Here is a 24,688-nt window from a genome sequence, read left to right on the forward strand (position 1 = left end):
TCCACTACCTTTCTGCTCAGAGATGTTGGCAGCCCCCATAAGCTGTGCTGCAGCCAGTCATCACAGTTTCCACTGCACATCTGTAAAAGTTTCCGATGTCCTGACGGATCTCCGCAAGCTGCCGAGGAAGGAGAATTGCTGACGTGCTTTCTTCCAGGAAATGCCTTGTGGTGCACTAGTGCTGAAGAAGATTGCGGAGGAGATGTTTTGGTCAATCGATACACGTTGATTGTGGTCTGGAGGTGAGGAAATCCAGGAGCCAATCACATAGTGGAGTATTGAGGCAGAGGTCATGGGGTTTGCTGATCAGTTTTGAGAGGATGATGGTGTTGAATGCTGAACTATAGTCAATAAAGGGCCTCCTGATATCTGCACCTCTGCTGCACAGGTGATTAAAAAAGGGCTGACAGTTGGGGAAGCTCAGAAAAGCAGTTATGTTATTTACTCATCTGACAGGCAAATTACTGTCTTTTAAATATAGGAGTGGTTTCACATCAAATCTTTTTGCAGTTGAAATTAATTATGTAAAAATGCTCAAGATCTTTGGATGATTTTGTGGTTTTTCATTTAAATCGAGGAAAACCGGGTATTGAAACAGAAACAGAAGGATGGATAGTTTCCTCTGAATCGTGTTGTTTCCAATCTATTGGAGCTAGGTAAGGCTTTATTACAGGGGTAAGGGATTTTAATACAAACATACCTTCATTATTTTGCAATTTACTTGTGCCTGGTGCTTGTATTTGCTTCGCATTTGTATGTTACATGACTGCTTATGTGTTAGCAGATTATAAATATTCCATTGTACATTGATGTGATTTCAAACTTGTAAATGGGGATGAGACTGTGTTGAATATTTAGACTGCTCCTGTGTTACTAATCTATCAGGTAACTGTCATAGCAGGGTAGTTCATGTATAGCCTACTATAACTGTGACAAAAGTAGAATGTTATCATTTGAAGTATTTTCATTTTTTATGTAAGGTGATCTATTCTTTGGTAGTCTGTTCCTGTAAATGGGAATTTTTGGAAACAGCACTGGAATTAGAGGCCCTCTGGGTTTAAAGACAGAACTTGTGCTGAGATGTATTTCCACAGCTTGAATCTGCCTCTCTCGCCCACACCAACTGACCCATTCTCAGAGCAAAGGATACCCTAACCTGCTATCATAAGGGTGGGCTGGGCAGATGATTAAAGATTTGTTCAGATAATTTCAAGAGTTGTGGGCTTTGGTTTCAGGCATGGACTATTTCATTTGCTGAGGACTCGAAAATGGAATTGAACATTACATAATTATTGATAGTCAGCCTTACATAATTGGCAGAGAGGCTAGGACCCTGCCTTAAGGAACTGTAGTGGAATCCTGGAATTAGGTTGATTGATCTCCACAACCATACCCATGTTCTTTTACGTGAGGTGTGACACTAACAGTTAGGCTGTTTTTCTTTGGATACACAACTTGCATTTTGCCAGGCTCCTTAATGCCACACTCTGTCAAATGCATCTTTTATGTGAATGGATGCTAGTATTAACTTTCTTCTGGAATTATTGCTTTTAATCCATACTTGAAGCAAGGCATGGTCTTGATGAAAACCAAAGTGCATTTATGAGTAAATTGCATTGGATAATATTTGACAAACTTTTTTTTTAGATAATTGAGAGCATATTGATTGGATAATAATTAACTATGTTGAACTTGTCCAAGAGTTAACAATGGTTATCACTCAGGATCATTATTGAACTGGTTTCTCTTCACTACTCTTATCAATGACCCAGATGTAGGTATTATATGAATTGTATACAAATTTTAAAAAGAAAAATATTTGTGGGCTTAAGCATCTTCATTGTCAAGATGACAGGCCGATTTTGATGTTTTTGGGATTACCTGTAATCTGGAAAATGCAGTTGAATATAAATAATGATTATGAAATTAACTTTGGATCTAATCTCAGGCATATGTACATCATGCAAGGTTACATGCTCAAAGCTGTTGTTAAGCAGCTGAGAACAGTTAATGAAGCTAGTTTTCAGGAATACATTTTTATGTCCTTAACTAATATTTAATATTACTGCCTTGGTGCCATTTATAAACTTTATATGAAGTTTGGAGTGTTGATGTTAAGCATTACTTTGGAAGTAACACTCTTCTACTTTTCTAGATATTTTCGGGAAATATTACCAGGAGAAATAGTACAGATCTCTAAGAATGGAATCCAAACACTTGATATTGTACCAAGGACTGGGGGAGATCCACCTGCATTTTGTATCTTTGAGTATGTCTACTTTGCCAGATCTGACTCCATATTTGAAGGTAATTATGAATGTTTAACTGAATTCTTTGGATGATTGCTTTTAATTTTTTAAATCATGAGAATTTTACAGAAACTAGTCCTTCAGCCATTTTTCATGCTGACCAAGTTGCTTACCTATGCTCGTCCATTTGCCTTCGCCCAGCCCACATCACTTGAAACCTTTCCTATCCATGTACTTCCCCAAATGTTTTTTAAACATTACAAGTTTACCCATTCTAGCCTTTTCTGTGGCAGCTCATTTCCTATACCCCCCCCCCCCCCCCCTACATCCATATGAAAAATGTATCCCTCGGATCCCTTTTAAATTTTTCTCCACTGACCTTAATTCTTTGGTCTCTTATTTTAAATTTTTCTTTCCTGGGGAAAAAAAATGATGACTATTTACTTTATTTGCATCCCTCATGATTTTATGAACCTTGTTAAAATCCTCCCCTCAGCTTCCTATATACTGAGGAAAAAGTCTACACTTATACTGCCTCTTGTATTTCAAGCCCACGGTCCTACTATCATTCTTGTGAATCTTTTTAGCATCCTTTCTTTCTTAATTATATCTTTCCTGTTGGTCGGTGATCAGAACTACGCACAGTATTTCAAGTGTGGTCTATCCCACTTCTTGTCTAATTGTTACATGCCATCCCTGTTCCTGTACACCTTGCCCTGATTGATGAAGGCAAGTGTGCCCAACATGTTCTTCACCAATTCTACCTATGTTACCATTTTTAGAAACTCTATGTACCCGTAGGTCTGTCTGTTCGATAACATTCTCTAGGCCATTTCCATTCCACCTGCCATTCTTTGGCTCATTTTCCCACAAGTTTTGGTATCATCTGTACCCTGCTAACCATGTTATCTATATTTCTTCCAAATCATTAATATAGATAACAGCCAGTGGACCAGGACCGATTCTGGCAGCATACCACTGGTCACAAGTCTTCACTACTACTCTCCATCTCCAACCATCAAGCCAATTCTCTGTCCAGTTGGCCAGCTCACCCTGAAGCCCATGCAATCTGACCTGCCTGAGCAGCCTACCACGTTGGTCCTTGTCGTTTGACTCATCACTATAAGTCTCTGCACAGCCTGTGCTATGCCTGCCTTTTTGTGGACTATGTAGAGCAATCCGTGCCACAAACCTACAGAGACAAAGCTCTTAAACTCTTCCTCAGCTTCATTGACGACTACTTTGGTGCTGCCTCATACACACATGATGAGGTTGTCCAGGTTATACAACTTCCACCCCAATGTCAAATTCACTTGGTCCATGAAAAAAAGATACCTTGGAGAAGGGCTCAGGCCCAAAACATCAGTTATATTTCTTTACCTGCAAGACCTGCAATGTTCCTCCAGCATTTCTGTATTCTTTGTACAATCTCAGCGCCTGCATATTTTTGTGTTTCATTCTTTTGCCCTTAATATACTTAATCTCTTGGAATTCTCCTTTCCCTTGTCTGCCAGAACTATCTCATACGCCTTCTATTCCCTCATGATTTTCCCCTTAAAGTGAACTCCTACATCTTCTATACTCAAAAATTTCACTTGATGTAATCTCTTTCACTGACACATGCCACCTTTTTCTTGATCAGAACCTCAGTATCTCTGGTCATCCAGAGTTCCCGCATCGTTCCAACCTTGCCCTTCATTCTAACAGGACCATGTTTTCCCTGAATTCACCCGATTGTTAAAGTTGACCTGCAAATACTTGACAAATGAATGCAGATACAGATGCCAAGTGCTTTATTGTTGCTTTGCAAAGTATGAGAACTCCGTTACAGCAAGAGGCACTGCCACCTGTAGCTAACCTCATCACTAGTCAGTCTGCCATGCGGCTCACAAATTGCATATATTTACATAAAAATTTCCAGCTTTTCATAATATTCAAACAGATGTTTCCATACAAGTATGTTTCTTAAGATGTTTTTTGGGATTCGTTATAGTGGGTCGTGTCCCTTACCCAATAGTTAATTGTCTTTTACTGTCTTTGTCAAATATGGAGTTGTTGTTCTTCTTCTTCACAATCACCTTTAGCCTTGCTGAATTATCAACACATTCAATGGAATGTTCCTTGCTATTCTCGTTACTACTTTAAAATGCAAATTCTCACTATTTCTCTTTGAAAAGCCTCTGACTTAGCATTGGTCCCTTTACCTGCAAATTGTCTCTCTCAATCATAGAAAGCTTCCATCTAATGCCCTCAAAATTAGCTTTGCCTCAATTTATGACTGGTATTTGTGGAAAAAGTCCTATCTTTTCCCATAACTTTTAAACTAATGAAGTGATGTTCACGGGTCTCAAAGTTCTCTCCTACAGCAATCTTTCCTATGTTTTCCAAGATGAAGTCTAGTCTTGCACCCTCTCTAATTGTGTCATCTATATATGGTTTGAAAAAACTTCCATGGGCACAATTTAGAAATTCCACCTGATCAAACACTTAACGCTGTGAGGTTCCCAGTTAATTGTCTACATGAGAGAAGTTTTCACATGGATCCTGTTGTAAAACAAAACCTAATTTGCATTTAATAAATCTTCAATGTTGTTGTAATTATAAAATGAAGCATTTTTGAAACTTTGTAATAAAGATCATTTGCATAATTGCAAATTGACCTTGAAACCATTCAAAGCTGCAAAATGGAATCAACCTGTCTGCTATATTTTGGCTCTCGTTACTTTGAAACTTACAAGTGAGATTATAAATACAACATTGCACTTTAATTTGTCACCATGATACCTTGTTTATAGACCTCAGATTATTAAAACTTGTACTTTCAATGTAAAAAATTATTTCTTTTTTTGTTTTAGTTGAAGCAAAAAAAGTGATCTCTATTTTGTTCTTGCTTGATTTTATACTTTTCAGTGTGGCTTTCCAATATTAATGTAATAATTTTTTGATTCATAAGGACAGATGGTGTATACAGTTAGGCAGCGTTGTGGTCGACAACTTGCTATTGAGGCACCTGTTGACGCCGACCTAGTCAGCACAGTTCCAGAATCAGCAACTCCAGCGGCCCTTGGTTACGCGCAAGAGGTATGTGGAGAGCTCCAGAAACTTAAACCAGTGAACAAGGGAAGTGCAGTTATTCTTGTAGAACTGCAAGACCAGGGAGCAGGCCATTTAGCAGTTCCAGCTGTTTGGAACTATCCAATTTTCAGAATGGTACTATAGTACGTTTCCGAATATTCGAATAGCTCAGAACCGGATGTGCATCGGTTACACATCTATGTATAATTGCATTTATTGGATAACTGAGAAGTGGCTTTAAGCAGAATATCCGTGACACCTCCCCACCACTGTCATCGATCACTGACACCTCCCCACCGCCATTGTTGATCCTGCCTGGGAGCCCAAGGTCCCTGCTCATGTCACCGTCGCCGATCCCCAACCCCTCCCTATTGCCATAACCGATTCTGCTCGGGAGCCCGAGGAACCCACTCCTTTCACCGTCATCAATCCCCGACACCTCCCGACTGTCATCGCCGATCCTGCCTGGGATCCCAAGGTCCCTGCTCATGCAGCCATCGCCGATCCCCAACCCCTCCCCATTGCCGTAACTGATCCTGCCCAGGAGCCCAAGGAACTTGCTCCTGTCACCATCACCAATCCCGACACCTCCCCACTGTCATCGCCGATCCTGCCTGGGTGCCCAAGGTCCCTGCTCTTGGCGCCATCGCTGATCCCCAACACCTCCCCACAGCCGTCACTGATCCTGCCAGGCAGCCTGAGGTCCCCACTCCTGCCCAGGTAACCGCTCCCCTTGATGATGCTGGGACAACAGAATTTCATGTGCAGTGTAGGGTAAAGAAGAAATGGAAAGAGAGGGGAGGGAGTTACCTGAAACAAAGACAATCTCTCCATGTGCTGCCTGACTTCACCAACTTTCTCCAGTCACTCACTGATGTTACCAAACTGGTTCTAACAGTGTATCAAAGCCCCCCTCCCATGAGCACATTGGGTGAATTTTTTTTTCCAACTTGTGACATCATGTTACCACTGAAAAAAATTTTGGATATCTGAAAATTTCGGTTGAGTGGTTTTCAGATAATCGGAAACATACTGAATCAAAAGAACTTTCACTGAAAGTGCACTGTTGCTATATAACTCTTTTATTTAAAATGGTTTTTTTTGTATTGTCACTACCTGGATCCTTTACTGGTTGCCTTAAATTTGTGTCCTATGGTCATCATGAGAAACAATTTCCACTTATTAACCTTACCAAAATTAATAATTCTGAGTACTGGAATTAAATCCTTTAACTGCTTGGCTTTAAAGAGAACACCTTTAGCTACATCAGTCTCTCCTTATTATCTTAGTCTCTTATCCATTATGTGACAATAATGGAACCTTTACCTTTTTATACCATTCTATTAATCTGTTTTGCACTTTCTAAGCCCTTCTAAAAGTGAAGTTCACAGAAATTAATACAGGATTAAAATCTGGGATTTTCTGAACATTTAGTATATGTCTTTTTTTTGGTGTTTCGTCTTTATCAATGAAACCAAGGATTTTGTATGCGTTTTAAAAGCCTTGAATCGTCCATCTATCCGCAAAGCATTATGTGAATAAACTCTTTTGATCTCTTTTTCCTGTATCTTTTAAAATTGTACAATATAGTTTGTGTCATCACTATTTATCCTCTTCAAAAAGCAAATTTCTTCCTTTGAATTTAATTTAATCTGTTTTAGCATTTCGTCAGTCTTTTGGCAAACTTTTCAACTCCTTTACAATGTGTTACAATGTTCTTTGTCACCCACAAAATTCAATCATGTCCTGTGGATTGAATTTCAGTTCAATCATCTATAAATAAGTACTCCCTGTGGTGGCACACATCTCTGGTGGCGAACCAGCCCCGCTTGTATCGTTGCGTTGGTGGGGCAGCTGCAGGAGGATGGCGCCGTCGGGGCTTACTGATTACCTCGTGGCTTAGGCCACAGCTCGCACCCCAGGCAACTTGATGACATCACCTCTGTGTTGGGCAGAACTCCCGTTGGCCTTAAAGGGGCGCGCGCAAAATTCAAATAAATCAGTTCAACTGAAACCCCACCGAGTCTTGTGAGTTTCTGATTGTGTAGCTGCCGCTATATTGGTGACCCCGCAGAGCCCAGACATTTATCTGGTCTCCAAGCATGGATTCGATGGCGATCAGTGCTGTGGTGGTGAAACCCCCCCCCGCCCCACCCCAGACGCATCACCCACACACTTGGTTCGGGCAGGCAGAGGCGCATTTTCACCTCAGACACATCACTTCTGACTCCAAGATGTTTTACCACATGGTGAGCACCCTCAACGAAGAAACTGGGGCCAGAGTGGATGACCTGATCCACAGCCCACCAGAGGGGGGTAAATATGTCACTCTCAAAGCCCTACTCCTTGGCACCTTCGGCCTTTCCTGTTGGCAACATGCAACCAGGCTGTTACACCTCAATGGCCTGGGGGACAGAGCTCCGTCCACTCAAATGGATGAGATGCTCACACTGGCAGAGGGCCACCAACCCGGCCTGATGTTCGAGCTGGCCTCCCTAGAGCAAATGCCAGAAGATATCCAACTCCTACTGGTGGATGAGGACTTCTCGGACCCATGGAAAGTCGCAGCCCGCACCAATGTACTGTGGAGAACCAAGCAAGAGAACAAAGCTGCCCTGAGTCAGGTCACCCGCCCTGGACCCAGTCGACCACAGACTGCCCCCAAGCAGCGGCCGGAGGAGCACCAAACTACCTGGTGTTTCTACCACCAAAGCTGGGGAGCCCAAGCCCGCATGTGCCGACAGTCCTGCTCATACCAGGGAAACAATCAGACCAACTGCCGTTAATGGCTGCGACAGCTGGCCACAAGAACAGCCTCCTGCATATAACAGATAAAACCAGTGGACAGCGTTTTCTGGTGGAGACCAGAGCAGATCTGAATGTGCTTCCCCGACCGCCGTCTCGACGACGCAACCACGCCTGACCAATACACCATCCCCCACATACAAGACTTTACGGCCAACTTGCATAGCGCCAAAGTTTTATCGAAGGTCGATTTAGTCAGGGGCTACCATCAGATCCCCGACCACCCTGATGATATCGGCAAAACTGCCATCATCACCCCTTTTGGCCTCTTCGAATTTCTGCAGATGCCTTTTGGTCTGAAGAATACAACCCTAACGTTCCAGCAGCTCATGGATGCAGTGGGTGGGGACCTGGATTTTGTGTTCCTTTACCTCAACGATATTCTCATCACCAGTCGGGATCACAACGAGCACAAAACCCATCTCTGTGCACGGTTCGCCCGCCTGACGGAATTTGGCCTCACCATCAACATGGCCAAATGCCAGTTCGGGAAGGAGTCGCTACAGTTTCTGGACCATACCACCACTGCGGATGGGGCAGCACCATCGCTGGACAAGATCAAGGCTATAAAGCAGTTCCCCAAGCCAACCCCCTCAAGGGCCTGCAGGAGTTCACCAAGATAGTTAAGTTCTACCATTGTTTCATCCCAAGGGCCACCTTGTTCACTCTAATACCGGCAAAACAAAAGACACCCAAGTGGACGAAAGAAGGCATAGCGGCTTTTGCCCGAACCAAAAACACCCTCGCTAGCACCACCCTACTGGCCCACCCATGACCTGACACCCATACAGCCCTCTCAGAGAACGCATCTGCCACAGCCATTGGGTGCGTACTCAAGAAATTGGTCGATGGACTGTGGCACCCGCTAGCGTTTTTCAGCCACCATCTCTGACACCTCCCTAAACTGAAATATGGTGTCTGGCCCTGTACCTTTCCATCAGGCACTTCTGCTATTTTCTGGAGGGCAGGTCTTTCACTGCATTCACAGACCATAAGCCACTCACTCAGGCCTTCGCTGTGGCAACACCTTTCCTATATCATTACCGACATTCAACACCAGGCGGGTAAGGACAATGTTGTCGCTGACGCGCTCTCAAGGCCCACCAACCACAACATATCCCCCAGCCTGGACTACGCTCAATTAGCTCAGGCCCAAAAAGGGGCAAAGAGATGCGGGCTTTCCGAACAGACATCACCGGCCTGCCCCTAGAGGACCTGAAGCTACTGGGCAGTCATGACATGTCACTGTGTGATGTCTCAACAGGCTCCCCTCACCAAATTGACCCCCACAATGGAGACAAGAGGCATTCTAGATGGTCAACCACCTGGGCCACCCCTCCATCAAAGCATTGGTACGCATGGTGGCGGACTGCTTCGTCTGGCACAGCTTAAAGAAACAAGTGGCCCAAGTGGCAAGGCACTGCCAAGCCTCTAAAGTCCAGCACCATGTCAGAGCCCCTGTACAGCATTTCAACCTGCCAGCCAGAAGGTTCGACCATATCCACATCAACATAGTGGGCGCCCCCAGGGACGCCCGCTACTTACTGACTGTGGTCGACCAGACGACGGGGTGGCCGACGCCATCCCCTTGAAAGACACTTCCGCCAAGTCCTGCACTAGAGCCCTGCTCGCTAACTAGGTCACCCAGTTTGGCATCCCGGCGCATATGACCAGCGATGGAGCACTCAGTTCACTTATACCCTCTAGGTGCCACTGGTAAAACTCCTGTCCATCACACCATGACTTATCATCCCCAGGCCAACAAGCTCATGGAATGCTTCCACCGCCACCTCAAGGCGGCCCTCATGGTGTGACTTAAAGGACCCACTTAGACAGACAAACTGCCTTGGGTCCTGCTCAACATTCGTACGCCCTGAAGGAGGATCTCCAGGCTTCATCTGCGGAATTCATCTATGGTGCACCGCTGTTGCTGCCAGGAGAGTTCTTTGGACCAGATGTGCAACTCAAGGTGAGAACCCAACCCTACTCGCGGACCTCCGCAACAGACTCGCTTCACTGGCCCCCTCCGTCAACCCACCACGGCAGACACCCGACGAACATCCCCAAAGAGCTGGCCTCATCGGATTTCGTCTTCGTCTGGCATGGCCCGCGTGCTTCCCCCCCTGCAGCAGCTGTATGAGGGCTCGTACAAGCTCCTGAAGCGTTCTGGAAAGACTTTTACTTTGGACATTGGGAAAGAGGGAGGAATTATGTACAATGGATAGACTAAAACCATCACATATGGATCTGGAACAACTGGTGAGAACGGCTCAACCCAAACGGAGGGGTCGGCTGCCCAAGCGGCAAGATGCGTAAATCAGTTCTGGGGGGTGGGTTGTGTGTTGGCGCACATCTCTTGTGGTGAACCAGCCCCACTTGTATCGCCGCGCTGGAGGGGCAGCTGCAGGAAGATGGCGCCGTCAGGGCTTACTGATTACCTCATGGCTTAGGCCACAGCTCGTGCCCCAGGCAACGTGATGACATCACCACCAGGTGGGGCGGAACTCCTATTGGCCTTAAAGAGGCGCACGCGAAATTCAAATAAATCAGTTCAACCGAGTCTTGTGGTGAGTTTCTGTTTATGTAGCTGTCACTACATCCCAATCTTAAATAGCAGTAATAGCACTAAAATGGATTTTTAAATAAGAACAGATTAATTATTAATTTATTATTCTTGGGCACTTAGTTATCTTTTTTTATGTTTGGTTTATAGGATTTGTACAAAATCCTGGGCCAGTTTGTTAATAATGTGTGATTATAAGCTTCGTATACTTGGCCTCAAAATTATTAAAAATATACATGCATCAGTTAATCGTATCTATTTTAATTCATGTATATTTGGCACTAATGCCACATTTGGGGAGTGGGTGAAGAATCCAAATGCTAAAAGCTTAGATCTTTTGTTACATTTACTGGATGTACACACAATGATTTGAAAATCAACCTTTATTCATGTTTACTGACTTGTTTTTAAATCTACCAAGCCGACCAATACATCCTATCAGTCCCAATAATGTTCTCATTGCTACATCAAGTTAGCTAATTAATTTTGATTTCCTACACTTTGACTATGTATGGATAGAAAGAGTTTAGAAGAATAATGTGCCAAATGCAGGCAAATAGGATGAGCCCAGAATGCTGACTTGTTCAGCCTGGATTAGTGTGACTGAAAAGTCTGTACCATGCTGTATGACTATGACTGCAGTATCATGGCTGCTTTGTTTGTAGGTTTCAGTGACTCAACTTTGCAAAGGTTTCCCCAAACTAATAAGAGATCAACATTCTCAAGAAAATAATTATTTTCCCCCTCCCAACAGTTAGAGCAGGAATCATTTTGAGAATAAGGTGGTGTTAATTTGTGCAGGAGTTTTCATATTGTTCATTCCCTTTACAGGCTGGGCTACCATATGTAGAAGTACTCTGCAAAAATCGCTATGTGGGCAGAACTTTCATTCAGCCAAATACAAGACTGCGGCAACTTGGAGTGGCACAAAAATTTGGAGCCCTGAGTGATAACTTTGCTGGAAAGCGGATTGTGCTAATAGATGATTCGATTGTGCGTGGAAATACAATTTCTCCAATCATTAAAGTACTAAAGGAAGCAGGTGCCAAAGAGGTAATAGTAACAAACGCCTTGGAAGATGTTTTTTAAAATGAGCGTGATTATACTCCATGCATAGCATTAAATATATTTTAATCTAATTAGAAGAACTGTTCTCAAAATAAAAAAAATGTACCAATTGTAGGGAATCATAGCACAAAAAAAACAGGCTCTTTAGCCCTTCTAGTCTGTACCAAGCAATCATTTTGCCTAGTCCCACTGACTTGCACCCAGTCCATATCCTTCTCATCCATGAACCTGTCCAAATGTTTTTTTAATGTTAAAATTGAGTCTGCATTCACCACTTCAGTCCCTCAAGTGCTGGCACCATCCTCTGCACTGTTTCAATTTTATTGATATCTTTGCTATAGTTAGGTCACCTACAATATTCCAATTTGGCCTCACCAGTGTCTTGTACAACTTTACCATACATCCCAAATCCTATACTCAATGCTTCCATTGATGAAGGACAATGTGCCAAACGCTCTCTTTATGGCCCTATCTACCTATGACGCCAGTTTCAAGAAATTGTGTATCTTTATTCCTAGATCCTTCTGTTCTACTGCACTCCTCAGTGCCGTACTATTCACCATGTGACCTACCTTGGTTAGTCCTTCCAAAATGCAACATGTCACACTTGTCTGCATTAAATTCCATCTGCCATTTTGTAGCCCATTTTTCTAGTTGGTCCATATCATTATGCAAACCTTGAAAGCTTTCTTCCCTTTCCACTACACCTCCAATTTTTGGTGTCATCTGCAAACTTGCTGATCTAGATCATTAATATAGATGAAAAACAACAATGGACCCAGCACTAACTTGAGAAACACCACTAGTCACAGGCCTCCAGTCTGAGGTAATCATCAACTATCACTTTCTTGACTAACCTCCCATGTGGGACCTTGTCAGATGCCTTACTAAAGCCCATGTAGACAACATCCATAGCCTTTCCTTCATCAATATTCTGAAAACCTCTAAAGACTCTTAAAATTTGTTCAACATGAATAACCAAGCACAAAGCCATGTTGACTATCCCTAATCAGTCCCTGACTATTCAAATCGCTTAGCATACCTTCCAGTAACTTCCCTACTACCAATGCCAGGCTCATTAGCCTATAACTTCCTGGATTATTTTTGGAGATTTTTTTAAAAACAATGAAACAACATGAGCTGCCCTCCAATCCTCTGGGACCTCTCTTTTGGCTAAGGACTTTTTAAATATATTTGCAAAAGCCTTCTCAAGGTCCAAGGGAATACCTTGTCAGGCCATTTGAATTTATCCACCTTTATTCACTTTAGGACAGCATGCACCTCCTTTTTAATCTTTATGCATTCCTCGACCTTGCTGCTTATTTGTATCATTTCCATAGATTCTATGCCAGATTCATATTTCACAGATGCAAAAAAAAAACTATTTAAATCTCCCTCACTTCTTTGATAGCCATGCATAGCCCACCACTTGATCTTCAAGAGGACCAATTTTGTCCCATGCTATCATTTTGATCTAAATATACCTGTAGAATCCCTTGGGACTTTCCTTCACCTCATCTGTTTTCTTGGTTGCAGGAGGTAGCTCAATGTTCTGGGCTTCTTTTGTTTTAAATGATATATAAATTTTAAATTTAGACATACAGCACAGTAGCTGGCTGTTCTGGCCTACAAGCCTGTGCCGCCGCACTTACCCAATTAACCTACAACCTTCCCCCTCCTGGACACGTGTAAGTGTGGGAGGAAACCTATGCATACGTGATGAAAATGTTCAAACTCCTTACAGACGGCACCGGATTTGAACCTGTGTTGCTGATGCTATAATAGCGTTGCTCTAATCTTTACTCTAACTGTGCTGTCCAATGTGAGGGAAGAAAGGGGTAGGAGTGGCATTGCTTGTTAGGAAAAATATCACAGCTGTGCTCAAATAGGACAGACTGGATGGCTCATCTACTGAAGCTATAATGGCTGGAGCTAAGGAATGGGAAAGGTATGACCACATTAATGGGGTTGTATTATGGACCATCTAATAGTCGGTGAGAATTTACGTAGAGTTTGTGAAGAGTTTCCCTGCGCTTTGTTTGCCTTCAAAAATGATATAGCATTTTTAAAAATCCTAAAATGTTTTGCTTTTCTAAAGTTCATAAGTTTGCTTTCATAGATACACATTCGAGTGGCTTCACCTCCAATAAGGTTTCCTTGTTATATGGGAATTAACATTCCAACAAAAGAAGAACTGATTGCCAACAAACCAGAATTTGAAGACCTTCCAGGACATATAGGTTTGTTGAGCTATATATGTTTGTTGAGCTATATATTTTACCATGAAAAGTTTATTTACAGGTCAATCTCTTGCAATTTAACATATTTCATTATTTTTAATTTGGTCTGAAGCAATAAAATTACACTAGGTTTTATTTTAGAATTGGTCCCTGCCAATGGAACAACATGCCAGGTCAAAACATTAACTTTTGTTTCCATCGATGCTGCTTGTCTTAATTCTTAAAAAAAAATTTGTTCCACATTCCAGAATATTCAGTCTCTTTTGTCCTTATCAAAACATTATCAGATTAGATAATTTCACTATTTGTCTGATAACTATGCAATAGAAAGAAATTTAATTACTTATAAGAGCAAAAAAAAGATATTGTGCCAGAACTTGCTGTCACCCTATTACACGGGTTAAACTATAAAGGAGATTTTGCACCCAGTGATGCCACTGCACTTCAGATAAGTTTTTAAGGTTCAATAGAGGATACAGTGGAGAATTACAGGAATGCTTCCTCAAGAGATCCTGCGAGATTTTTTTTTGCAAGCTTTTGGGGCTCTACATATATGTAATCAACAGGGCGGGAACATTGAGTGTTTTTTCTTAAAGGGGAAAGATCACTTTGCTATTTAACGAGTCAAAGAAATTATATTGCTAAAAAATATTGCTTTAAAGAAATATGAATAGAAAATTAAATTTGTTACTTTTAATGTTAATGAAATTAATGGTACAGTGAAAAGAAAACTGGTCTTGGCATCCCTAAAAAAAATTAAAGGGAGATATAGCCTTTTTACAAGAAACACACCATACCAAATTGGAACATGCAAAATTAAAAAGTGGATGGGTGGGGGCAAGTAATATCATCTTCATTTGGATCAAAGACAAGAGATGTAGTGATTTTAATTAATAAAAATATATCAATAATAATAGAAGAGACATTAATGAATTAAGCTGGAAGATTTGTAATGGCACATTGTAAAATTTATGCAGAATCATGGACATTTATGCATATTTTCTCCCCAAACTCTGACGATGAAGTCTTTATGAAGGATATCTTTTTTAAAACCACAGGGGGAAGACAAAATATATTGATTGGTGGAGATTTCAGTTTTTGTTTAGATCCAATATTGGACAAATCAGCGAGAACAACAAGGGTGAAAGCTGCAAAACTGAATTATCATTTATGAAGGACTTAAATTTAATCGATATATGGAGGAAGTTTAACCCCTTAAAAAGAGACTAATCATTCTATTCAAGGGTACATGATTCACATGCAAGGACTGACATATTTTTAATGTCTGCTCAGTTACAGACTGGTAACAACAAAGTATTTGGCTAGATTTTTTATCAGACCACTTGCCGTTAACATAAACTATTATGATCATGGAAAAGCAAGAAAGTATGTATAGATGGCATCTTAATGCTTCATTACTAAAGAAGAAAGATGTTTGTGAATTTATTAAGAGACAGATAGAAATATTTTGTGAAAACAATCTTCCTTCTACTGACAATAATCTTCTAATATGGGATACACTTAAAGCTTACTTGAGGGTACAAATTATTTCTTCTAAAAATATTAGGAGAGAATATGTGAGAGAATTAGAAGGCTTAGAGAAGGATATAAAAAAATTAGAAAAGGAATATCAGATATTAGGAGCACAAAAAACATTAGAGAATAAACAGTTACAATTTATACACTACATATGTATAGAACAGAAAAAAATGATACTAAAAACTAAACAAAAATATTTTTGCTAGGAGAATGAGCACACTAAGTGTTATCTTGGCAGGTAAAAGCAGAATGATAAATGCAATAGAAACAGAAACTGATACTTAACATATAATCAAAAAGAAATAAATAATATGTTTGGACAGTACTATATGAAACTGTATAAAGCAGAATTAGTAGGAGATGAAAACAAAATGGAAGAATTTTTAATAAATATTGAAAGAGAGAAAAAGGGATGACTTAGATCCACCTTTTACAAGGGAAGAAAGAGAAAGCTTTAGGTACTTTACAAGCTAGTCCCCGGGGTAAGATGGTATCCCTCCTGAGTTCTATAGACAACTTAAAGATTTGTTGAAGCCTCTTTTAATGTCCAGGTGGTGGAGACCCAAACTCTCCTGGAAACTTTTTCAACTGCTATAATTACAGTGCTACCGAAGAAAGGTAGAAATCCACTAAAATCCTCATCATACAGACCAATATCACTTCTGAAAGCAGACTATAAAATTCTAGTAAAGGCACTAGCCAATAGATTGGGTGAATACTTACGATAATTAATACATCCAGATCAGGTAGGACCTGAGCTGGGGTGCTGGAGCCCACCGGTGCAAGCTACCATGCACATTTCATGGAAATGCCAGGGGCCAGCCATCGCTAATGGCCACAACAGTTGGCCACCAAGACAGCCTCCTATACATTTGGGACCGACAATCAGATGACGTTTTTTCGTGGACACAGGAATAGAGGTCAGCGTCCTGTCCCCCATCAGGACAGGACACCAGGAACAGGCAGTTGGTCCCCATGCTGAGGGCTGCCAACAACAACACGATTTGGACCTTCAGTACCTGCAAGGTCCAACTGCATTTGGGAGGCAGCCTCTTCTCGTGGGTGTTCATTCTGGCCGTAGTGGAGCAGCCGCTTCTTGGGGCAGATTTCCTGCGCGCCCATAGCCTGATAATGGACCTCAAGGGAAGGAGACTGGTCCACATCAAGATTTTTCAATCCTTCAAAGACGCCAGACTCCCAGCACTCCAGCTCCACTCCATACAGGGATCGGATAACGAGTACACCAGGGTCCTGGCCGAGTTCCCTGCAGTGCTCACCCCCCAATTCACCATAGTGATGCCTTGACATGGAGTATAGCACCACATCCTGACCCAGGGCCTGTCGCTCCACGCAAGGGCAAGACACCTTCCTCTAGAAAAGCTCCAGCTGGTGAAGAAGGAATTCAAGAAGCTGGAGAAGCTTGGCATCATACGGTGGTCGGACAGCCCATTGGCTTCTCCCCTACATACAGTACCCAAAGCAACTGGAAGCTGGAGATCATGCAGCGACTACCGCTGGCTCAACAAGGCAACAACACCAAATCACTACCCCGTGCTGCACATCCAGAACTTTGCAGCTAACCTGCACAGAGCAAGGATCTTCTCCAAGGTGGACCACGTGCAGGGATATCATCAGATCCAAGTATACCCCGATGATATCCCCAAGGCCATTATCATTACCCCGTTCAGCCTCTTTGCATTACTCCAAATGCCGTTCGGACTAAAGAATGCCACACAGACTCACAGCGACTCATGGACGCAGTGGGCCGATAACTGGACAGCACCTTCATGCACCTGGACAGCATCCTGGTGGCGAGCAGGAACTAACAGGAACACATAGTGCACCTCTGCAACCTCTACACCCGACTGAGTAAGTTCTGCCTGACGATCAACCCAACCAAATGCCAGTTCAGATTGGAGGCCATTGACTTCCTGGGCCATATGATAACTAGGGAAGGAGCCACACCGCTACCCAATAAAATGGAGGCCATAGGAAAGTTCCCCAGACCCAACATGACCAAGGGACTACAGGTATTCATGGGGATGATCAATTTCTATCGCAGGTTCATCCCCTCAACTGCCCAGATCATGCAGCCCTTGGCAAGGAGAAGGACATCACCTGGGGCGAGGAGTCAGCAGAAGCCTTCGTGAAGGCCAATGTAGTCCTGACAGACGCCGTTCTCCTAGCACATCCCAGATTAGACGCTCCAATGGCCCTGACAATGGATGTCTCAGGAACGGTGATCGGCGGAATTCTGGAGTACCAGATCAAAGGAAGTTGGTGGCCGCTGGCTTTCTTCAGCAAACATCTGCGTCCTCCAGAACTGAGGACCCATGGTTGGGAGCTCAGATGTGTGGGTAGTCGGGGAGAGGACACTAAAACCTTTATTCACATGTTACAGTTTGATCCCCATGGCCATGGTGCATTGGCAACCAAGAACTCCACAGTTCCAAAAAGGCTGCATGCAACTCGCTGGAGGGAGACACAATCATCTTTCCTCTCCCTCCCACCGTCCGATCTATCCCCCCCATTTTTTTAGTGGGAAGGTGAGCAAGATGACCATGCTCTCAGCATACACTCTCCCTCACTCACCATCTTTTCATGGCACTGGGTAACTAGGGGCAGTAGTGTAACCTCGCAACCTACTTTGTGATTTGGAACACAAGCACAGATTACTGTCACTCTCTCTCCCTCCCCAGCAACATCAATCTGTGCATGTGTTTCTAATCACCTTTTTTTAAAATCCGGATTGGGCCCATCAAAGCACGTTTCCTTGGTGTCATTGCAAGAGGAGCACCAAAATGATGACGCTCAGCGGGGATGGTGGTGGTGGGAAGCGATCTGCATGTGCTGATTTAACTATATAACCATATATTGATGGAAGCATTTCCTTCAGAGAAGGAAAATCAATCGTGTTGATACAGGTATACCCCAACTTGCCTTTATTCAAAACAGGCGCTGATGATGGTAACTTCCAAATATTGGAAGTCAGAGCATCGCAATTTGGGGTCTATCTGTATTGACTGGCACCTCCTGACTGCAAGAGGGATGGATGGGGCCGAATTTGTCAGACGTGTTCAAGGACGATTCCTGACACAGAATGTGGACTGGCTGACGAGAGGAGAGGCCATACTGGATCTTGTTCTGGGTAATGAAACGGGTCAGGTGATGGACCTCTCGTTCTATGGTGAGAATGACCACAACTCCCTGAGCTTCAGTATAACTATGGAAAAGGATAAAAACAAAATGGGAAAGTGATTAATAGGGGAAGGGCTAATTACGAAGGGATGAGGCAGGGAACAGTTGTTGAAGGGTGAGAGCACAGAAGTAATGTGGAGTAAGTTTAGGGACCACTTGTGCTGGGTTCAGGAGAGATTTGTCCCATTGCCACAAGCAAAAAGATGTTAGGAAAAGGGAACCGTGGCTCATGAAACAATTGATGCAACTAGTTAAAAGGAAGAAGGAAGCATATATTAGATGTAGGAAGCAGGAAACCTGGAGGGCTTATGAAAAGTATGTGGTAACCAGGAAGGAGCTTAAAAAAGGATTTAGGAGAGCTCGAAGGGGGCATGAGAAGGAATTGGCATGTAGGATTAAAGAGAACCCCAAGGCATTCTATGTATATATGAAGTACAGAACGATGACGAGAATGAAGGTAGGACCGCTGAAGGAGAAAGAAGAAATCGTGCCTGAGGGGGGAGGAGGTTGCGGAGGACCTAAATGAATACTTTGCTTTAGTATTCACAAGAGAAAAGGACCTTGATCAGGGTGAGGTTAGAATAGAACAGGCTTGTGTGCTGGACAATGTAGAGATTAAGGAAAAGGAAGTTTTGGATCTTAAAAACATCAAGATTGATGTCCACGGGGCCGAATGTGATGTATCCCACGTTGCTGTAGGAAGTGAGAGAAGAGATAGCAGGGGGGAGTAGCTATGATTTTCAGTCCTCTTGGGAGGCAGGGGAGGTGCCGGAGGGATTGGAAAATAGCAAATGTAGTCCCCTTGTTTAAAAAAAGGTAATAGTGAGAAACCTGGGAATTATAGATGGTGACTCTTGCATCAGTGTTGTGCAAACTATTGGAGAGGATTCATAGGATCTATAACATTTGGAAAAGTGCATTCTACTCAAGGATAGTTAGCATGGCTTTGTGAAGGAAAGGTAGAGCCTCACGAGTGTAATTGAAGTTTTTGAGGAGGATGCACAGATGGGCGGAAAGGTGGCAGATGGAGTTCAATCTGGATAAGTACAAGGTGATGCATTTTGGAAGGAAAAACCAGAAGGTTGAGTACAGGGTTAATATGCAGTTACTTAGGAGTGTGGTTGAACAGAGGGAGCTTGGGGTTCAAATCCATACCTCAAGGTTGCCACACGGGTCAATAGGATAGCTAAGAAGGCCTTTGGGATGCTGGTCTTCATTAATGGGGGATTGAGTGCAGGAGTAGAGAGGTCATGTTGTAACTACTTAGAGTATTGTGTTCAGTTCTGGTCACCTCATTATAGTAAGGATGTGGAAGCTCCAAAGAGGGTGCAGAGAAGATTTACCAGGATGTTACCTGGATTGGAAAACAAGTCTTATGAGGCAAGGTTGACAGAGCTGGGACTTTTCTCTTTGGAGCATAGAAGGATGAGAGTTGATTTACCGAAGGTCTACAAGATTATGAGAGGCATAGATAGGGTGGACAGACAATGGCTGTTTCCCAGGGCAGGAATAGCAAACAACAAATGTATAAAATGAAGGGAGGGAAGTTTAGAGGAGTAATCAGGTTACATTTTTTTTATGCAGAGTTGTGGATGCCTGGAATGCCTTGCCAGCGATGGTGGTATAGGCTTAAACATTAGGAGCATTTAAGACACTCTTAGACAGGCACATGGATGGAGGAAAAGTGAAGGGTAACGGGATAGGGAAGGTTTAGTACTTTTTTTCGGAATATATGAGTCAGCACCACATCGAGGGCCAAAGGGCCTGTACTATGCTGTCATGATCTATTTTCTATGTTAATTGGGTGTAATTCGGCAGCATGGGCTTGTGGGCTGGAAGGGTCTGTGACTGCTCTATGTCTACAAAAATTTAAGATTTTTTAGACATGCAGCATGGTAACAGGCCCTTCCAGCCCACGCTGCCCAAATATCCCAATTAACCTACAACACCTATGTGTTTTGAAGGTTGGGAGCACAAACTTCTTACAGACTGCACTGGATTTGAACCCGGGTTGCCAGTGCTGTTATAGCAATACACTAACCATTAAGCCAACCATGCCACTCAGATCTTTGGCTGCCAAGTCGTTTGATTTTAAATTGGGCTCAAGAATTCATTTAAGTGGAGGGAAATGAATCCACCATATTGATATTTACACAACAATAACACTTATTTTAATTGTCTGAAGTAAGCTGTTTTTTATTCCCTGGTAAAGATTGATAGAAAAATAAGCAATAATTAAGCCAAATACATTAATGAAAATAACAATAATTAACTCCACCATTTTAACTAAGATAGCAATAAATAGATATCAATATCTATGCCCAAAATGATCATTTCTATGACACGTTTAGACAAATGTACAACCTCAATCGTCAATCTACAGCTTTAGGTCCTTTGTGCCTGACTAACCAAATTAACAGCATTCTTTTGGTTGTAATAATTACCACCTTCTCAATATACAGTAATATTCATCTATATTCCAGCAGACATGGTTCGTGTGCTTGGGTTTTCCTATAGTGGCTTCTATCTCTGGGTTAATATGTTCATATCTCATAACTGATGATCTTATTTTGTGACCATGGACAATTTTTAGATCAATCATGGGCTTGGAGATTTTATCTTTGAAATTCATCTGTCCAATCATAGAGAAGGCAGTTTAGTTGAATGCATGTGGTCTATTTCCAGGGCCTCTGAATGTATTGCTCACTCTGAGCTATTTTACATTTGGTCAATGTAAGCATTGTTTAGAAAGAGAAATATTTTTGAACTTGTCAAATAGAAAATTATGACTGATGAGAATTTTTTCATCAGCCAAATGTGCAGATGTATCAAAATTCAGGGATAAATATCCTAACCTATTCAGCCTATCCTTATAGTATAAGCCAAGCAGTCTCATGAACATTCTCATGAATCTTTTCTGCACCCTTCCAGCTTATTATCCTTTCAATAGCATGGTGACTAAAAGTGCCACAATACTTCAAGTGTTACCTCACTAATGTCTTGTACAGCTGTAACATTATGTTCCTGTACTCAATACCCTGAAGGCAAGCACGTCACATGCCTTCCTCAACACCATATGTATCTGTGTCGCCACTTTCGTGGAAGTATGCACCTATATCCTGAAGCAACTTGTTCCACTACACTCCTCATGGCACAACCATTCACTTGTAAATCCCACCCAGGTTTAAACTACCAAAGTGCAACTCTCAACACTTATCAAAGTTAAATTTTATCCACCATTCTTTGAATCACTTCCCCAGCTCATTTAGGTCCTATTGTAATCTTTAGGTAATCTTTATTGTCCAGTATACTACAAATGTACCTCTCACTTGGTTCATTTTAGATTGGTCACAGTGTTTGAGCTACCGAAAGAAAACAGACACACACACACCGAGAGCACTTCAGTTTATACAAGTCTTTATTACTAAATCTAAAGCTGAATTCAAACTACAATATGCAAGCCCTTCCCAATTATACTTATCAACGCCTGGACTCGTCCCAACTGCCGAAGCGAGGCAACGACTGCACACTTGTCATAGTTGTCTGGGCGCCAGTAGCCAGCTTCTCCACCTCCCCCAACCGGGACATTGGTTGGAGTCTAGAAGTTCTTCTTGCTGAGAGATGTTACCACCTCTTGGAGAGTCTCAAACTTCAGCAGTGGGTCCATGGCTTGTATTACCCAAAAGTTGTTTACTCATAGCTAATCTCTTTGAATAAATTATTTAATTAATTTCAAGGTCTCCTGACAGTCTGTGACCAACAAAAGACAACTGCATCTCTGGGTCTCATGGTGTAAATTAGATTGTGTCTTCCGATTCGACTGCATCCCTGGCCCCCATGGTGGAATTTAGACTGTCTTCTGATGCAACTTCATCCCTTCGTGCATAAGCTGGTCTAACTCCTCCATTACACCAGTATACTACAAATTTTATTGTAATCTGCAAATTTACTAACCATGCCCACTATTTTGACGACAGGCATTTGTAGAACCAACACTGATCCCTGCAGCACCACTTTGTTGAGTAATAACCTTCCACGTCCACCCTTTGTCTTCTACCAGTAAGCCAATTCAGTATAAAGTTGGTCAGCTCACACTGGATCCCATGTGATCTGACCTTCTGAACTATGTGGCACCTTTTGAAAAGCCATGCTAAACTCAATGTAGACAACATCTACTCTCCTGCCCTCATCAATCTTCTTGGTCACCTCTTCAAAACACTCAAGCAAGTTCATAAAACACTATTTCCACATGGCAAAACCATGTTGACTACGTCTAATCAATCCTTGCCTTTCTTTTTTCAATCTTTTTATCGGTTTTTGAAAAAAATATCAGATACATATGATATAATGTTCAGGTAACAGTAAATTAAAATTACAGATAGTAAGCAATGATAAACAAGATACATGTTATTGATTTTTAAAAAAAGAGGAAAAAAGTCTATAACTAATTTAATTTCTAACCCCAACCTATTGTTTGAGCAATTATTATCAAAGTCAAGTGTCAATTACTAATTTCAATATTAATAGGATCAGAAAAAAAGGAAGTGAAAAAGAAATAAATAAATGAAAACCAAAATTTTTTGATCTATAAATTTTGAAAATAATTGATAAACAAACCCCAAAGAGAGAAAAAAAAAATAGTATTTGTGTTGGTAGTTAAATACCTGTTTTTCTCTAGAGAAAGGGACAGCGTCAAATCCAGCAACCATTGTGCATGTGTGGGAGGGACAAGATCTTTCTACTGTGGCAAAATGTGCTGACTAGCAATCAGAAAAGCAAAAACAACAACATGGCATTGAGATGGAGACAAAATTATGTCCACTGGTCCCCTCATTCCAAAAATAGCCAGAAAAGGGCTCAGAGACAGATTTATATCAAGAATTAACGATAGTGTACTAAATACCACTTTCCAGTAGTTACAGAGGGAGGGACATAACCAAAAAACATGAAATAATGTACCTTTCTGAGGTACATTATTTACCTTATCACATTTAGAAGATATATTAGGATAAAATTTAGCTAATTGAACTTTGGAATATTGGGCCCTATGGACTACTTTAAATTGTAAGAAGGAATGTCTAGATTAGAGAGAGGATGAATGTACATTTTTCAAAATAGAATCTCATGTATCTTCAGGAAACAGGTTGTCGAAAGTCATGTTCCCAAACTTTCTTTATTTTAGATAAAGAACTATCACAAGATCTTAAAAGTAATTCATAAAGGGCTAAAAGGAGTCCTTTCTGATTAGGTGTAAAATTGTATACTTTCCAGATTTGATTAAAATCTAAATCTTGGGGAAGCCTCAACATTAAGGAGTTTAAGAAGATCCTAATCTGTAAATAGTGAAACAATTTAATTTAATTTAAATGCAGATAATTGCTCAAAAGAGGTAAAGTTTTGGTCTACATATAAGTCCAAGAAAGACCGAATACTTAATCTGGTGAATTGAGTATATCCAATATCTTGAACCAAAGGTTTTAAAAAAAAGGATTTACGAAATGAAGGTCACTGTAAAATATCCCTGGTGTAAAAGAGACTCTTGGAGTTTGCCAAGAATTCAGCCACGGAAGTTGGAATTCGAGGGCCAAACCCACCGGGACCATTGCCTGAAGAGGGCGCACAAAATCAGTGAACCGGTGCGGACTCGAAAGGCCAACATGGCCTGTTTCCGCTCCGTAAATGGTTATATGGTTATATGTAAAATTGGACTAATTAATAAAAATCTATGATAACCAAAATGCTTTCTAAATTGGAACCAAATACACAAAGCATGTCTAACTAAAATTAATAAGTTAACTTGGAGAGTAAAAAAGGCAAATGTGCTCCAAGAATTGAGATAAGGTTAATGGATTTCATCTCTCAGTCATTCCATCTTGAGGCACCTGAATATTCATTATGATGTTTCCAAATAATGATAAATCTGTAGCCGTCTGCTACGAAGAAAGACACAC

At 41.8% G+C, this 24,688-nt stretch overlaps 1 protein-coding gene across 7 annotated transcripts in view; it reads left to right on the forward strand.

Moving 5' to 3' along the window:
• ppat (phosphoribosyl pyrophosphate amidotransferase) overlaps window positions 1-24,688 on the forward strand; it is an 89,538-nt gene that overhangs the window by 56,716 nt on the left and 8,134 nt on the right. For all 7 annotated transcript variants that reach the window (XM_069924603.1, XM_069924605.1, XM_069924606.1 and 4 more), the window contains 5 exons: window positions 578-656; window positions 2,156-2,307; window positions 5,203-5,330; window positions 11,524-11,745; window positions 13,880-14,000. In XM_069924603.1, the coding sequence (XP_069780704.1) occupies window positions 578-656; window positions 2,156-2,307; window positions 5,203-5,330; window positions 11,524-11,745; window positions 13,880-14,000 (702 nt within the window). The remainder of the gene's footprint in view (window positions 1-577; window positions 657-2,155; window positions 2,308-5,202; window positions 5,331-11,523; window positions 11,746-13,879; window positions 14,001-24,688) is intronic.

This window comes from Narcine bancroftii, chromosome 3, assembly GCF_036971445.1.
Source record: "Narcine bancroftii isolate sNarBan1 chromosome 3, sNarBan1.hap1, whole genome shotgun sequence".
In the NCBI taxonomy this organism is placed as follows: domain Eukaryota; kingdom Metazoa; phylum Chordata; class Chondrichthyes; order Torpediniformes; family Narcinidae; genus Narcine; species Narcine bancroftii.